Consider the following 17,011-nt stretch of genomic DNA (forward strand, 5'->3'; position numbering starts at 1 on the left):
GCACACCGAGCCTTGATGATTGACAGTGAATTCAGCACCTTTGATGTAGTAGTCACAGAATATCAATGCACAGTGAGAAAGATGTTAGGAGTCAATTGTATTGTCTCCCTTGCCGTTTCCTCCTCCTCTTCCAACCCCCCTCTCTTTCTCTGTCTCTTTCTCATCCTCCTTTCCTGGCAGGCAATGGAGCTCCTCCTGGGTGTGAACTTGAGCTTGGCTTTCACTAGCTGTGTGATGATGAACTTCTCTGGTCTTTCATCCCCCTACCTATTAAATAGGGGTCAAGACCCCCCCTCAGTTCTGGAATGAGACCTGGAGGAGAAAGCAGAGGCATGTCTCATTTTATTGTGCTTTCCTTCACTGCACTTCACAGATATTGTATGTTTTATGAATTGAAGGTTTGTGGCCACCCTGTGTCAATCAGATCTATGGGTGTCATTTTTCTAATAGCTTGTGCTCACTTTGTGTCTCTGCATCACAGTGTGGAAATGCTAGCAACATTTCAAACTTTTTATCAGTATTATATCTTGTGATGTTCTGCGATGTTTGACGTTGCCATTGTCATCAGCTTGGGGCACCACAGGCCATGGCCACATACAGGGAACTGGCAAATGTTGCCTGTGTTCTGACTGTTCCCCTGGCTAGCTATTTCCTGCATCTCCTTTCCTCGGGGCTCCCTACTCCTTAAAACACATGGAAATTGGGCTAAGTAATAACCTCTCTTTAAATCAAAAACTACAAATGATTAAGCTCAGCGAGGAAGGCACAGGGAAAGATGAGGCAGGCCGGAAGCAGGCCTCTCATGCCAACCGTCACGTTGCACGCAAAGGAAAAGTACTTGAAGGGAATGAAAAGTGCCACGTGACTGATAAGAAAGCAGAATAGCCTACTGTTGAGCAGGAGAAAGGTTCAGTGGCCTGGACAGAGGAGCACACCAGCCACGGTGCTCCCTTAAGCCAGAGCCTACGCCAGAGCCAGCTCTCTGCAATTCCAGGAAGGCAGAGGGAGGTGAGGGAGCTGCAGAAAAGGTTGGAGCTCACAGGGTTTGGCTCCTGAGGTTTAAGGGAAGACGCCATTTCCATAGCTGCACTCTACTCAGTGTAGACAAAACAGGCTTCCCTTGGAAGAAGACGCCATCTAGGACTTTCCCAGCTAGAGGGAGGTCAACACCTGGCTTCAAAGCTTCAGAGGACAACCTGACTGTTTTGTTAGGGTTAATGTAGCTGGTGACACTATTCATTTACCCTCCCAGAACACCTATGCCCTTAAGAAGGATACTAAACCAATTTTGCCAGTGCTCTGTAAATGGAATAACAGTCCAATGACAGCACATGTATTTACAACATGGCTTACTGGGAAAAATTTAAGTCTGCTGTTAAGAACTATTGCTCAAAAACAAAAAAGATTCATTTCAAAATATCACTACTCATTGACAGCGCACCTGGCCACCAAGGGCTGGACTGGATATATACAAAGACATTAATGTTGATTTCCTGCTGGCAAATGCAGCAACCATTCTGCAGCTCATGCACCAAGGAATAATTTTAACATTCAAGCCTTATTATTTAAGAAATGCATTTTGCAAGGCTGTGGCTGCCATGGACAGAGATTCTGCTGATGGATGTGGGTAAAGTGAACTGAAAACCTTCTGGAAAGGATTGACCATTGAAGGTGACATTAAGGACATTCTTGATTCATAGGAGGGAATCAAAATATCAACAGGAACAGGGGTTTGGAAGAAGTTGCTCCCAATGCTCAGGGATGACTTTGAGGGGTTCAAGAATTCAGTAGCAGAACAATCTGCAGATGTGAAAAATAGCCAGAGAACTAAGATTTCTAATCTGAAGAAGTGACGGAATCACCGCCATCTCACTATCAAACTTTGATGGATGAAGAACAGCTGAGATGGAATCTACTCCTAGTAAAAATTCTGTACAACAGAGGACTTAGATTACCACATAAACCTAGTTGAGGAAGCAGCATCCCACACAATGAGAGTTAATCAATGCAAAAACTTCACTGTTTTGTCTTAAGAAATTGCCACAGGCATGCCAACCTCCAGCAGTCACCACCTGATCAGCCAGCAGCCAGCAACAGTGGAGGTAAGATCATCCAGGGTCAGAAAGATTGTGACTTACCCAAGGTTCAGGTGATTGGTAGCTTGTTTGTTGTTGTTGTTGTTTTGTTTGTTTGTTTTTTGTTTTGTTCTAGCAATAACGTATTTCTACCTAAGGTATATATTTTTTTATATAAAAAGCTCTTGCACACATAATAAACTAAGTATGGGGCAAACACAACTTTGACATCCTCTGGGAAACCAAAACCCTCGTGTGACTTGCTTTATTGCTGCATTCATCTTACTGTGTGACCTGAAACCCAACTGCAGTATCTCCGAGGTAGAAATGACCCAGTGTGTGGCAGGGACGTGATGTTCTCCGCAGGGCTGCTCCCCAGCCTTCTCACCAAATCCAATTCCACCAACACCCTTCAGAGAGAAGGAAATGGCTTTAATGGGAAGTACACAGATTCGCTTGCCACTGCCCTTGTTCTACTTGGGCATGCCTAGGTCTGAAGACCGTACTACGGTATAATTTTTTTTCGAAAAATAATCAACGACACTGGTAGGGACAAAGGAGGCCATAAGGAGAGACATGTAAACATCTCTCCCGGGTTCATAAAAAGCAGAGGGGCTCTTGGCGGAGACAGCGTGCTCGACCACGCGCATCACTGGTGTGATGTCCGGGTTGCAAGAAAATTTGAAAGACCGGAGGAAATTCTTCTGCTCGAGGATGTAGTCCCGGCCATAGTCCTCCTGCACCTCTGGTGGCAGGTGGTCCAGGACAACCTGCATTTTCTTGTCCCAGCTCTCACTTGTGCCCCCTATGCCTAGGACAGAAGAAAAAAGGGAGGGTCAGGTGCCAGGAAGACCAGTCTGAATGGGGGAAGCAGCAGCTTGTGGACTGGCCTCCGCTGGGGAGGATGGAGCACCAACATTTGCAAAAACCTTTCAAAATAGTGCTTCCTAAGGGCGTTCATTGTCGTTTTCAAGATGGTTGGGTTTTTGCAAACTTAATAACCCACAGAATCAGCAACCAGACCACAAGTAGAACGGGCCCCGCCTCGAGGTCTCTCCTGGGTCCCTTCCCAGCAGCTACTGGCCTCGCTAACAAGGCAGGTTCCTTTCACCTGGGTTTGAACCCTGTATAAATGGAATCCAAGAGATGGCCACGAGCCCGTGTGTGCTTTACACTTGAAGCTCTTACATATAGGGATGACGCAAACATTCTAGCATGTCTTTGGTGACTACTACGCATATAATATATAATGTCTACAAGATAACTGCCGGGGTCCAGCCCTAACTGCAGTCGAGGGTCCAAGGGGTAGGAAATAGATGTGGCAGATAACATGCAGTGCATAGAACCTATTTTATTTATATACATACACATATATAGTATAACTATATAATTTTTAATATAGCAGTAATGCCTATCTCTGTTTAAAAATATTCAACTTGAAATATCCTATCTATATATATTTTTAAATACATATTAAATTTGATGTTAATATGACTTAAATATGGGCTTAAGTTTTAACATATAAATTCCATATGATTAAATATAAATGCATTTTTGATATAGAGGCAATGACTACTTACTATATAAAAATCAAACAATATATATTTACTCTGAAACAGAGCAGCAATGCCTGCTTGTTTTGTAAAGTGAATAACAGGAAGAGGCATGTATTTTCAAATTAACTTCTTTAGAGGTAACTAGCAGGGTTATGCCCTCCTCTACAATCCTCTCTTGCTTATACATCTATACACACAGAAGGCTTTGGTTTTATTTTATTTTACCAGGTAGGAAGAAAAACAAAAAAAGATCATACTCTGTATCTTCCAGGAATTTGCTCTTCTTCTTGGTTTTGTTTTGTTTTTCTCGGCACTGAATTATAGAGCTCGCTTCTGGTGGGTGATCTCGATTAAGTCACGAATGATCAGTGCCGCAGAGTTAACCTGGGACAGAGGACCTTCCACACCCCAGCAGCTCTCAGGCACTTTCCTCTCAAAGCCACTCCCAGTCATTCCAGGTTTTGCCACCACGACTGACCCTCCAGTGAAGGAACGTGCGCCATCTGCCTTTCTGCACTGTGGCTTTATGTCTGTGGACCAGAGTCCCCAAACTGCAGTAGCCTGGTGGAAAGGCACATCCATTCTGAGTCTTGATAGTTCCTGCCAGAATACTCTCCAGAAAGGCTGTGGTCACCCATGCTCCCTCCTCAAAGCCACAGCTGCAGGGATGAATCTCTGCTGGCTAACTGGGGAGACTCCTGGACATGGGGCTGTGGGGTGCCCCTGGAAACCAATTATGCTAGAGGAAATGCAAAGGAGTCTTCTTTTGAGGAAGGCACAACCCCATACCTAGAGAAATGATCACCCTGACAATTGCTTTGAAAGTTCTGAGTCTTTAAAAAGGCTTTTGTGGGAAACAAAAATAACCCGCCTGTGACTCCCTCCCATCTCCCCTCCCCAGGCTGGAGATTCCATCCCTCTCCACTTCAAAACTTTGGAGCACTCTTGTGAATATTCTGTCTAGAGTCCCCAGAGCTCTCTTTATGGGTGACAAAGCCATCTGTCTTTTGTCAACCATCATCTACCACTTTGGGTACCCAAAACCCACCCATCCCCAGTCACATTGTGGGGAACAATGAAACTGATAATGGGACCTGCATCCAAATTCTGTCTCTGCCTCATGTCAGCTCTTCTTGGAAAGCTCCTCAACTTCTCACTGTAAGAGGAGAACATCTGATGCCTACTTGGTAAGTGGAGTTTAAGTGAGATAGCGCACATCTGCCAAACATGCACTATGTGTTAGCTATTTTTTATTGTAGGGAAATAAATCTGGCCTGTCTTCTTGAATGTCCCCAGAAGCTCCTTGTCTGTGTCCTCATAAGATGCTTTTTCTTATCCTACCTTCAATTAAATATACACATGAAGAATCGTTTTCCATACCTGGGTTCTCTGCCCTCTGCTCTCTGGCCTCTTGCCTTCAGGGAACTCATCAAATATCAACTTTTAACTGGGTCCGACTGGTATGAAAGAAGGACCTGAACTCAGGCACTGCATCTGGGGATCTGGTTGCCACTACCCCCACCCAGCACCCTCACCTTGAGAACCATGTCAATCAAACGTATGCCTTATATGTTGTTTAAAGAACTATAAGATGAGAGTTTAAAGGCTCCCAAATGAAAGAAATGACGATTACTTAAGAAGTCGGAAATGCTAATTACCCAGATTTGCTCATTACACATTATATACACATGTTGCATCATCACACTGTACCCCACAAATATGCACAATTGTTATGTGCTGATTAAAAATAAAACATATATAGAAAAGGTGAAAGTATAAATTGGAACAACATTTTAGGAAACAGTTTGCCCCGTCAAGCTAAGGCTAGGTAAAGTTTTGATCCAGCAGTCCTGATCAGTCATGAGTATATAGCATAGGAGAATTCATGTATACAGAAGCCTCAGTACATGTACCAGAAAGTCCAGAGTTGCACTGTCCACCATTAACCATACTAAAACTGACCCAAATATCCCATCAACAGTAGAAAATTGGTGTGGCATATTCACAGAATATGCAATAAAAATGAATGAACCACAGCTTCACACCACAGAGATGAAATGTAAAATCATAATATTAGTGACAGAAGGATACATGCATATTCATTCTTTTCAAAGCTCAAAAACTGATAAAAACCAAACTGTTATTTGGTGGTACTTGGATGGATGTAATTATGTAAAGAAAAGCCAACAAATAACCATTAAAAGATGCAAGAGAGTGGTTGGTTCCTCGATCACCACTTCTGGGTGCTAGTGGTATTTTATTTTTTTAATCTGGGCATTAAGTACATGAATGTTCATAATCATTGGTTCAACTATGTATGTTTATCCACTTTTTTCATATATATATTATATATATATATATATATATATGATATATTTCTCCATTTAGCAATAAGATCAGCTACACCAGGAATATATGAGAATGTATGATAAGAGCAGATCCCCAGAAATTTTAGGTATAATTGTTATGCTGAATCCCTGAACGCAGGGCTGCTGTCTGATCCAAATGAAGTTTTACATCTGTGTGCTAGAATTTTTCCCAGGACTGTGCACCAAACTATCAATCCTCCTACCAGGTTGCAAGACCCAGTCTATCATGTCCCTCTTCCACTGGCTCCCGTCTGGCTTCCCTCTCTTTGTAGTACCCTTTCCCTTCCAGGCTCATTGCCTGGCACACTGGTCTCGTCTTTGACCAACCTCCATTCTCCATCAACTCCCCTCCATTCTCCTCCCTCCCAGGGAGTCCCCTAGTTGTAAATCCCTCCCAACACTTCATCTTCCCTCCATTTTTTCTGTCCTGGCCCTTCCTCTTAACCTGGGTGGCCTTTCCTTTCCTCCTGAAATAACCCTCTGGCTGTCTTGAGCGTTCCCCACAAGCGGTGAAGTTCCCAAGTGCTTCAAGTCAAAAGTTCAGTTTTTCTTTTTAGAAAGTATCTTGCACATTTGAGCAAACATTCAAAGGTTTAGGCCTATTCTTTGTTGGGTTAGCAGGACCTCCAAGTATGTGGTCTTTAGTTAGACATACTTTTTACATCTTCACTGAAGTTATCAATCAAATCTTTGATGACCCAGAAAAGAAAGACTGGGCCTTGGGGTGGCCTAGTTAAGAGTTCAGAAGTTCCAGGAGGAAAGAGGTGAGAGTGAAAATCTCTAGGGGTCAAGGAAGGTGGGTCATTTTCTTCAGAGGGGAAGGAGGAAAATAACTGTTTTCCAAACACAGAGAAGTTGGAGGAATGAAACCATCTTAGCCAATGAGAATGGGGAATTAATAAATGTTACCAACATATCCACTCAGACTTCTACAGGAAAATAAGTTCTAAATCCAGATCAACAAACCTATAAGAGATCCATGGATTATATATTGGAAGAGAGGTTTGGGTGGTGCAGGAAAAATGATCAAAACTGGTCAAAGTCAGTCAGGAGTGTTTCTTAGCTGTTTTCTCACAGATCAAATTAAACTCAAGCCCGAGGAAGCAGGTGTGAGTCCTAGGAAGGCCCTGTTCCAAGTGGGCCTCAGGGGACCTGGACGCATACCCAGCATGGCCTCTGCTTGCTTATCACTTTCGAGCTAACTCACGCTCTCCATGGAAGGAAGCAGAGAAACAATATATGTGAAAGAGACTGGCATTTGCCTCTCGAGTCTTAGAGGAGGCCACCCATCCCAACCTCTCTTTGGTGGACATGGAGAGATGCAGCATGCTGGGCACATAACAGCTCTGCCAAAACCCCTGCACTAAGAGACTTGGCCACACTTTAGCATAGCTTCCAGCAAGCCCTGTCCCTCAGATGACACCAGTTCCTCAGTAAAATGCCTGCCTGAGGAGGCTCCGAGTGGTCCAGCGAGCACACTGCTATGATGGGCTCCTGGCCCCCCTTTCTTGGTACATTTGAAAACATCTTTTAAGTATGAATATGTATCTCTTGGAACTCAGAAACATCTCCCTCAAGGAGAGCCATTCCTTTGAAATGGAATCTCTCAGAAGGCTGAGGCCTTGGCTTCCCAGCCTCTGTGGGATGTTGAATCTCACCTTCATCCCATCCACAATGCCCAGCCCTATGTACTTTTCCACTTGTCAGACGCTATTCAGTCCTGCTTTCTACCCCACTCCGTCTTCCCTTCCACACACCCAAATCCCATTTGCACAAAGCAGAATGGAGCTTAGCTCTCATTATTACAGAGTAAATTCTGTTTTCACCACTTCAAACAATACCTGGCTGTGTCTGTCTTTGACAACCCTGAGGGGTTCAACTCATGCCCTATCAGACCCAGAGGACCTTTAGGGTTCCTTCCAGTGGAACATCACAGGGCTCTCAGGCTCAGGCACTTACTTGTTCGGAAGCCTCCTGGTAGGATGACAGAGACCTTCACTCCCCATTTGGAAAGCTCTAGTCTCATGACTGATGAGAACATGGTAAGAGCTGCCTTTGATGAGCCATAAGCAGCCATCTGTTGCAGTGGGAACACTCCTGTGGGAGTAATGGGAGAAAAAAAATCAAACATGAAGCTTCTATTCATTCATCTAATAAATAAATTTAATCAACACCAAACTGCAGGCTGGGCCTCCTCCTAGGATTAGTGACCTTTCATGAATTCACACAAGATGGCTGTCTCTCTCCACCACGTGAGAACACAGTGTCCGCAAGCCCTCTCCAGAACCTGATCTTGCTGGCACCCGGATTTCACTTCCACCATCCAGAACTGTGAGAAATAAATTTCTGTCGTTTATGTCCCCCAGGGTATGGTATTTTGATATGGCAGACTGAGGGCTAGAAAGGGGGCTCAGGAAGCTCTCTGGCCAAGGATGGACCCATACACTGTTTTGATTGTGGTGATGGTTTCATGGGTGTAAACACTTACAAACTTACCAAACTGTACACATTAAATAATGTATGCCCACTGCATCTCTATTTTTAAAAAACTAAAAAAGAAGAAGCCATTGTACTTGGAGAGCCCAGGGACATCCCAGCAAAAGCCATAGAGGATATTTTACTCGTTCTAACATAATCAGGACATTTGTACAATATTTAGAAATGGAAGGAGGAACTCCAGTGTTCCCTGATTTTATCTTCTAATGCATCCTGGTTCTACCAGCCTTTCCATCCTCCAGTGATTCTAATTAAACCAAAAATGGATTTTGCACATGTGTGTGTGTTTGTTCTTCTGACTATAGCATTTTGCAATTGATACTTATCCTTCCAGAGTTAGTGATGCTTCACCAAAGGAGAAGAACTTCTTGGTACTGAGGTCTCTTGCCTCCATTCCAAATGGAATTCTACTTCCATTCCAAAGTTAAAGTTTTCAGAATGAGTTTGAGACCCCAAAATACAGCTCACACTCACATCTAACATTGATTAAGGCTCATTGGTTAAGGCTGACCTAAATCATTACCTCATGGTCTGTCATATGTAGGACAGATGCTTGTTTGCAAGTAAGCTTTCAGGTGCTCTATCTAGACACCCAGAAAAATAAATTTAGCATTTGCCATGTGGCTCAGGATTCAAGCAGTGATTACTGCTTCTCAGCAAGGTGTGTGAAGGAGGGAATTCACTGAAATTCAATATTGGACCATTTGCGTCTCTTAGAGACTCAAAAATTCAGGGACGTTGAATTAAGAACAAGAAAGAATACCCCAGAGGCAGGCCAGTGAGCAGAACGGATCCCCAGGAAGGGGAGGTATCACACAGACAGACAAACACAGGGAACAGCTTGGGCACAGAAACATCCATAGAACAAAAAAGCACGTGAGCTTAACTAATTCAGAGGCTGCACGTGAACTGGTGTTTGAAAAGCAATCTGGGTTTCTCGACTGGCAAATGGAGAGCTGAGGTGGGCGCATCTTGAGGAGGCCACGCTGCAGCCTGCTGCTGTGGGAACCCGGGAGATCATAGCAAACATTGCCATTCTGCCCTGGAAAGGGCCTACTGTGTGGTCTGGGGTGTACCTAGCAGAATGTGAGCGAAACAGTGCAGAGGAGATTGATTGTATCCAGGGGATGCAGAGAAACAGAGGAACAGTCAGACTTACAGCAACTTGCTTTCCCCGTGAATCTGGCAGCTCACCTGACCCGATGAAAAGGGCCAGGAAACCAAACAGGTAGGCATGAATACACTTGGGGCTAAGCCTGGGAAAGCCATGTCCAAGGCGGTGGACTGTGAAAGACCTGTAGAGGATTGGTTCCACTGCCCATCAAGTAGAATCCTTGGGAGGCTCCCGAGATCCAGACTACAGCAAGATCAGCATCTGCTCAGCCCTACCGATGTGTTGATCTGATCTCTCTAGAGTAGATACCACCCAGCAAACTCCCCAAGACCTGATTAGACCTAAGTCCCAGAATTCTGCAGCAGCCCCACCCCGGGAGTGCAGGAATCTGGTCTGCCCAGACAAAACTCCATCAACAGTGTATCTCGCTCACTCCTACTCTGCACCGGTCAGAAGTGGGGAGCTGAAAGCTGTTTCAACCGACTTCAGTTTCAGGTCACTCCAGTTGGCAGCTTGGTGAGCAACACAGAAAGAGGACAGGGTTACCAGCAAGCTCTGTCTCCCCGTCTCCCCTCCCCTCTGTACATAGCCCAAGAAGAACAGAAAGAAGGACAGCCGGGCATAGGCAGTGTCGTCCATCCTCATCAACAGCTTTGTCTCGCTGGAGACAATTCTTTCATTTTTCATTAAGAATCTTGCTGGGGGGGTGGTGTTCTTGCTATGCCATTTAGTTTATGGGCACATATACATATTTGTTTCTTTTTTCTCATTTTAAGCATTTTTCACAATAGTTATTTTTTTCTTGTCTTTTGAGGATTAGGGTTTTTTATTTATTTTGGTTGAGTTCAGTTTTTGCTTCTCTTTTTTCTCTTTTTTACGTACTCTATTCTCTGATTAACAAATTCCCTTCTTCTCTCCCTTTGTGTTTTATTCTGTTTATTTTTACACCTCCTTTTTTATAACTATCATTTGCTACTCCTCTTCTGCAGTCTCTCTGCTCACATTTTGAACATGACAAGTTCTCTTTATCTTTCCGTCACATTTTCTTTCCTCACAATGAACTGTACTTCTAACATCCTTTGAAAGAATTTGGTTGCTGTACCTCCTGCCCCCACCGGTCACACTGTTGCACTCACTAATACTCTGCATAGTTGAAACCTGCTTTAATGCCAGATCTAGTTCACAGTTAGTTATTGTTTTGCTGTTGGTAATTGCTGTCCCCAACATTTCTGTTTGTGGTAATTAGTGTTGTAGATGTCCTAATAGACACGAGGTGTTTATTTTTATTCTGCATATTGTTTGCATTGGTTGTTGCTATTATTTATTTCCCCCTTTCCAGTGAGATTCTGGGAATATATAGGGACACTACAAGTTCACAGGGTAGAGACTCAGCTGTAGAACTAAACCCAGTCAGATACAGCACACCTTGCCCCCCACACAGATTAACTATACTAAAAGTTAAGAAAAACTTTAATACAAAGAATAGAAGAAAAGAGAACTCCAAACTAATGACCTGGCCACAAGTAGGAAAGGTTAGCAGAGGGCATTAGGTCCCACTCACAAACATTCACTTTTACAGCAAAAACAAAGAATTAACACAAAGGCTGTGGATACCACATGCAAGGGAGTCTCAATCGAGACCACTCTAGGACACTTTGGCAGGAGAAGGTTGTGCCCTAAAAAGATCCATACATAAGAGTGGAAGAGAAATCCACCCCAACAGATGCATAAAATCCACTCAGGAATACAAAAACTGTGAAAAACAAGGTAACACAATGCCTCCTAAAGTTCATTAATTCACCAGCAACTGACTTCAAAGATATTGAAGTGGATGAAATATCAGATAAAGAATTCAAAAGAGAGAGGAGCGCGCCCCTGACCGCTGCAGCCCCTGACCCCTGCACTCACTCCTCTCCTGCGCACCAGCCCGAGACCGTGCTGCCCGGCAGCTCCCGGCACTTGGGACCCCTGCCCGCAGCCCACAGTCCGCACACGTCCCCGGAGCCGGAGCCAGGCCTAGGGCGGGCGGGCGGCGTCCCCATGGCCAGCCAGCTGGCAGGATGGCTCCAGCCAGGAGAAGTACCGGCTCGTGGTGGTCGCGGGGGGCAAGTCGGCGCTCACCATCCAGTTCATCCAGTCCTATTGTGTAGCAGATTATGCTCCAACTATTGAAGATTCCCACACAAAGCAGTGCGCAGTAGATGACAGAGCAGCCCGGCCAGGTATTTAGATACAGCTGGACAAGAAGAGTTCCGTGCCATGAGGGGACAGTGCATGAGGACTGGCCAGGGCTTCCTGTCGGCCTTCTCAGTCACAGACAGAGGCAGTTTTGAAGACATCTGTAAGTTTCAAAGACAGATTCTCAGAGTAAAGGATCGTGATGAGTTCCCGATTATTTTAATTGGTGATAAAGCAGACCTGGATCATCAAAGACAGGTGACCCAGGAGGAAGGACAGCAGTTAGCACGGCAACTTGAAGTAACGTACATGGAGGCATCAGCCAAGATTAGGATGAATGTGGATCAAGCTTTTCATGAACTCGTCCGGGTTTTAAGGAAATTTCAAGAGCAATAATGTCCTCCTTCACCAGAACCAACTCGGAAAGAAAAAGACAAGAAAGGCTGCCATTGTGTCATTTTCTAAGAATCCCTTGAGTATTAGCTACCAACTGCCGGACAAGCCTCACCTCCTTCTCTCCTCATGGTTTACGTCATGTTGGTACCTTTCTAGCCTTAGACAAATGATCACCGTCTTAGCCTTAGATCAAGAAGCCAGCTACTCCTTTCCATGAAGCTCATATGATGGTTCTTTCCGGATCAATTTAAAGGAAACACTAAGGCTGCTTCAAAGATTATCCGATTCTTTTTAAATACATGTATACGTACACAGACACATTCTTTATTTAAGGGCTTACATTTTAATAGGGATGAATTAGTTTTGGAACCTAAGCTGTTTGCTAAGTTGAAGTTATAGGTTGTAAAATAATTTTTAACTTCTGGAATCAGTAGTACCTACTGTTACTCTAAATAGAAGCATAGGGAGGTTTTTCTCTTAAAAAATGTGAATTTTTTTGCCTATCTTTAAAAATTTTGATACCAACTTTAGTTAACCTTAAATACACTGAATGAAATCCACAAGTGAGACATCTCAGACCTTTCTTGATAACAACAGCTTTTGTTTTTCAGTGGCCAAAATACCAAAATGCCTATTGTATTTATGGTTTAAAAATTACCTATTGAGTCTGTTATTACTCCTCTCTTGAAGATGATAGTGTTCTATGTGGCCAAATAGTTGGACTCATTCTGGACTTTGGCATCTCAACATGTACTTGGTTTCTTAATTTAACTCTTTTCACAGTCATGTTAAAGGTAAGAATGAATAATTTTTGTCTGTCTTCCTTTTCAAGGAAGACAACTAAAGTTGTTTTTGTTTGCTATAATATAAAATATGGAACTGATCTTTCCAGAGTCAGAGATGATTAATGTTTTTGCTATATACTTTTATACATTATTTTATTGCACTAGTTAACAAGTATTTTTATATGTTTGTAAGCAAATATGCTTTCACAGCATACCTTGTGTATATATATGTAAAGATTAAGTATTTAATTCTCACTGTTCACGTTTAACCGACAAAGAAAAAAAAGTGGAAACTACAGAAACTGCGTTAGAACTTTACTTGCTGGTCTGATCCTGGTTGTATCTATCTTTGTCCAGTTTTATCCCCGTTCAAGAAAACTTCCCAATTGAATAAAACTAGATGAGAATCTGAAATCACCTTCAGTGTCCCCTACTATATATTGACTGTTATATCAAGTATTAATTGTAAAACTTGTAATTGACTATTAGTATAACTGTGGATGGCTTCTGATTTTGCTTTCAATTCTGTGGATTGTGTTTAAACAATTCAAAAGTATATTCCTGATTTTGAGATACTAAGTGGTATTGCACAGTTGTCACTTTATTGAATGTGCACAACAGTCCCATGACCTTTATAGAGCATAGCCTTGGATAGCTTCAGGTGCTGAAATTAAAGTTGATCTGTTATCAAAAAAAAAAAAAAGAATTCAAAAGAATGATTTTTAAATTATGAATGAAGTCCAAGAAAACACAGAAAAACAACCAAACGAATTAAAGAAATCAGTACAGGATATGAAAAAAATATTCAATAAACAGAGCTATTGAAAAAGAACCAAATGAAAATCTTGTAATTGAAATGTACATTAAGTCAAATAAAATTTTCAGTTGAAAGTCTCTCTAATAGAGAGACTTCTCTTCTAATAGAGAAGACAGAATCACAGAGCTGGAAGACAAAGTAGTTGCCCTTGAACATTCAGACAGTATTTTAGAAAAGAAAAGAAGTAACCATGCTCAAAATATATAAGAACTCTGGGACAACATTAAGAGACCAAATTTAAGAAGCATTGGGGTCGCTCCATAACTCCGGTTTCAAGCAGAGAATATCTGTTTCTTGATTGCTCACTGTCAGGCACCTATCATCTGCCATTTGCCTGCCTCTCACCTGTCCATCGCCTGCCTTACACCTATTCATCACCCAACGCACGAGGTTCACCTCCTCATGTCCGACAACAGTCAGCAAACTGATCACCGACCGCCAGTGGAGCACCAGCTGCCTGCTGTCGCCTGGAATTTCATTGTTACAGTACCTGCAGGTGTGATGACACGTGGCTGCCGCCATTTTGAGACAACAGCCAGGCCCCGTAGGACCCCTGGCTGGACTGACTGATCCCGTCTCCAGGATCCCTCAGCCTGACCGATCACTCCCGGCCTCTGGGGCCCTCACATCGACTGACGGCTCCCTGCCGCCAGGACCCCCAGACCAATTGACTGCGCCCTATCACCGGGACCCCAGACCTACTGATTGCAACAGGCCTCCAGGATCCCACAACCACACCAAACACACCAGACCTCCAGGACCCCTGCCTGACCAACCCCATCCTGCCTCCAGGACCTCCTGCTGACCACGGCCACACCCTGAACTGCAGCTCCCCATTTGCCAACACATTTCCAAGCCAGAGCAGCCATCTTGGATAATCCTGGAAGCTGTATCTCCCATCTTTAGGTGGGGCAAATCCCATCCTGAGACACCTCCTGGAGACTTGAAGCTCATTGTCAGGTACCTCTCATGCATCAGGCTACTGAACACTGGGAGGTTTCATTACTATATGACTGTTATACTGTAGATTTTTTTCTCCTTATTGAAAAATTTTAAGTTTTTATTTCTTTACTCTTCTTGCTCTCTTTTCCTTTTGCTTACCTGTTGCCTCAGAGTCTCTTTCTCCCTTTTTTGCATGCTAACATCCAATTTCTTTTGATTGTACTCTCACCCTTTCTATTATCTAGAACTTCTGTATATTCTTTTCTTATCCCATTAACAGCCACATTCTACATCCCTCTGCATCCTCTTTGTCCTCCATTTGAAACTGCAGACCTTATTGCAAATCCGTTTTACTGAAAATAATATTTGAACTCATTCTGTTTATTATGACAATTTTGTTATTGTCCTCATAGGGGCTATTTGGTCTAGGATTGCATAGTGTCTGAATTGGGCACTGCTAATATTGATATCCCCTTAAAGAAAGGGTTTTGGAAACCTATAGGGCCACTATAAGCTTATAGGGGGAAATCTGCAATACCTCAGATCTGCACTACTAGAGGGGAAGATACATGAACAACATGAAAAAACAAGGGAAGAAAATGATCCAAACAAATCTAGATTCTATATTAATAGAATCCAATGACAGTATGTTAGAAGAAATGTCAGAAAAGGACTTCAGATTATATCATGATTAAGATGATTCACAAAGCAAAGGATGAGATAAGAGAGCAAATGCAAGCAATGAATGATAATACCAATAAGCTGAAAGAGCACCTGCAGGAAGCAAAAGATCATTTCAACAAAGAGATAGAGATTCTCAAAAAAAAAAAAAAAAAACAACAACAACAACAACAACAAAAAAACCAAACAGAAATCCTTGAAATGAAGGAAACAATAAACCAAATAAAAAACTCAATGGAAAGCATCACCAAAAGACTAGACCACTTGGAAGACAGAACCTCAGACAATGAAGACAAAATATTTAATCTTGAAACTAAAGTTGCCCAAACAGAGAAGATGGTAAGAAATCATGAACAGAATCTCCAAGAACTACGGGATATCATGAAAAGACCAAATTTAAGAATTACTGGGATGGAGGAAGGCACAGAGATACAAACCAAAGGAATGAACAACCTATTCAATGAAATAATATCAGAAAATTTCCCAAACCTAAAGAATGAAATGGAAAATCAAATACAAGAGGTTTACAGAACACCAAATGCACAAAATCACAACAGGTCCACACCAAGGCACATTATAATGAAAATGCCTAACATTCAAAATAAAGATAGGATTTTGAAGGCCGCGAGAGAAAAGCATCAGATTACATATAGGGGGAGACCAATATGGATAGCAGCCACTTCTCAACCCAGATTCTAAAAGCTAGAAGGGCCTGGAACAACATATTTCAAGCTCTGAAAGAACATGGTTGCCAACCAAGAATCCTATACCCAGGAAAACTAACCTTCAGATTTGAAGATGAAATAAAATCCTTCCATGATAAACAAAAGTTTAAGAATTTACAAATAGAAAGCCTGCGCTACAGTATGTTCTCAACAAAATATTCCATGAGGAGGAAATGAAAAACAACAAGGTAGGTCAGCAAAGGGAGGAACTACTTAGAGAAAAACCACTCAAAGGAGAAACCAAGCCAACTTAAAAACCAAAATAAGCCAAATGACTGGGAATACAAATCATATCTCAATAATAACCCTGAACATTAATGGCCTAAAGTCATCAATCAAAAGACATAGATTGGCAGAATGGATTAAAAAGAAAGACCTAACAATATGCTGCGTGCAAGAGACTCATCTCATAGAAAAAGACATCCACAGACTAAAGGTGAAAGGATGGGAAAAAACCTACCACGCACATGGACTCAGTAAAAAAGCAGGGGTTTCCATCCTTATATCAGATAAAGTGGACTTCAAGCCAAAGTTAGTCAGAAGGGATAAAGAAGAACATTTCATACTGCTTAAGGGAACCATAAATCAAGAAGACATAATGATAGCAAATATTTATGCCCCAAACAATGGTGCATCACTGTACATCAAACAAATCCTTCTCAATTTCAGGAATCACATCGACCACAACACAATAATTCTGGGTGACTTTAATGCACCGCTGTCACCACTACATAGATCTTCCAAACAAAAACCAACCAAAGAAACTATAGAACTCAATAACACAATCAATAACCTAGACTCAATAGACAAATATAGAATATTCTATCCATCAACGAGCGGATTCACTTTCTTCTCAGCAGCACATGGAACCTTCTCA

General features: G+C 42.5%; 2 protein-coding genes across 2 annotated transcripts in view; one reads left to right on the top strand and one right to left on the bottom strand.

Moving 5' to 3' along the window:
- Window positions 1-2,486: 2,486 nt before the first annotated feature.
- The window catches only part of Hsd17b2 (hydroxysteroid 17-beta dehydrogenase 2), a 79,825-nt gene continuing 65,300 nt past the window's right edge, over window positions 2,487-17,011 (bottom strand). Inside the window, exons 4-5 of the mRNA XM_047528968.1 lie at window positions 7,960-8,097; window positions 2,487-2,886 (exon numbers count right to left, since the gene is read on the bottom strand). Coding sequence (XP_047384924.1) covers window positions 2,549-2,886; window positions 7,960-8,097 — 476 coding nt within the window. The 3' untranslated portion in view covers window positions 2,487-2,548. The remainder of the gene's footprint in view (window positions 2,887-7,959; window positions 8,098-17,011) is intronic.
- Window positions 11,870-12,184, top strand: LOC124966277 (ras-related protein R-Ras2-like). Its single transcript, XM_047527300.1, has one exon. It carries the CDS (start codon window positions 11,870-11,872, stop codon window positions 12,182-12,184), a length of 315 nt encoding a protein of 104 aa, XP_047383256.1.

Source organism: Sciurus carolinensis, chromosome 16 (assembly GCF_902686445.1).
Source record: "Sciurus carolinensis chromosome 16, mSciCar1.2, whole genome shotgun sequence".
NCBI lineage: Eukaryota > Metazoa > Chordata > Mammalia > Rodentia > Sciuridae > Sciurus > Sciurus carolinensis.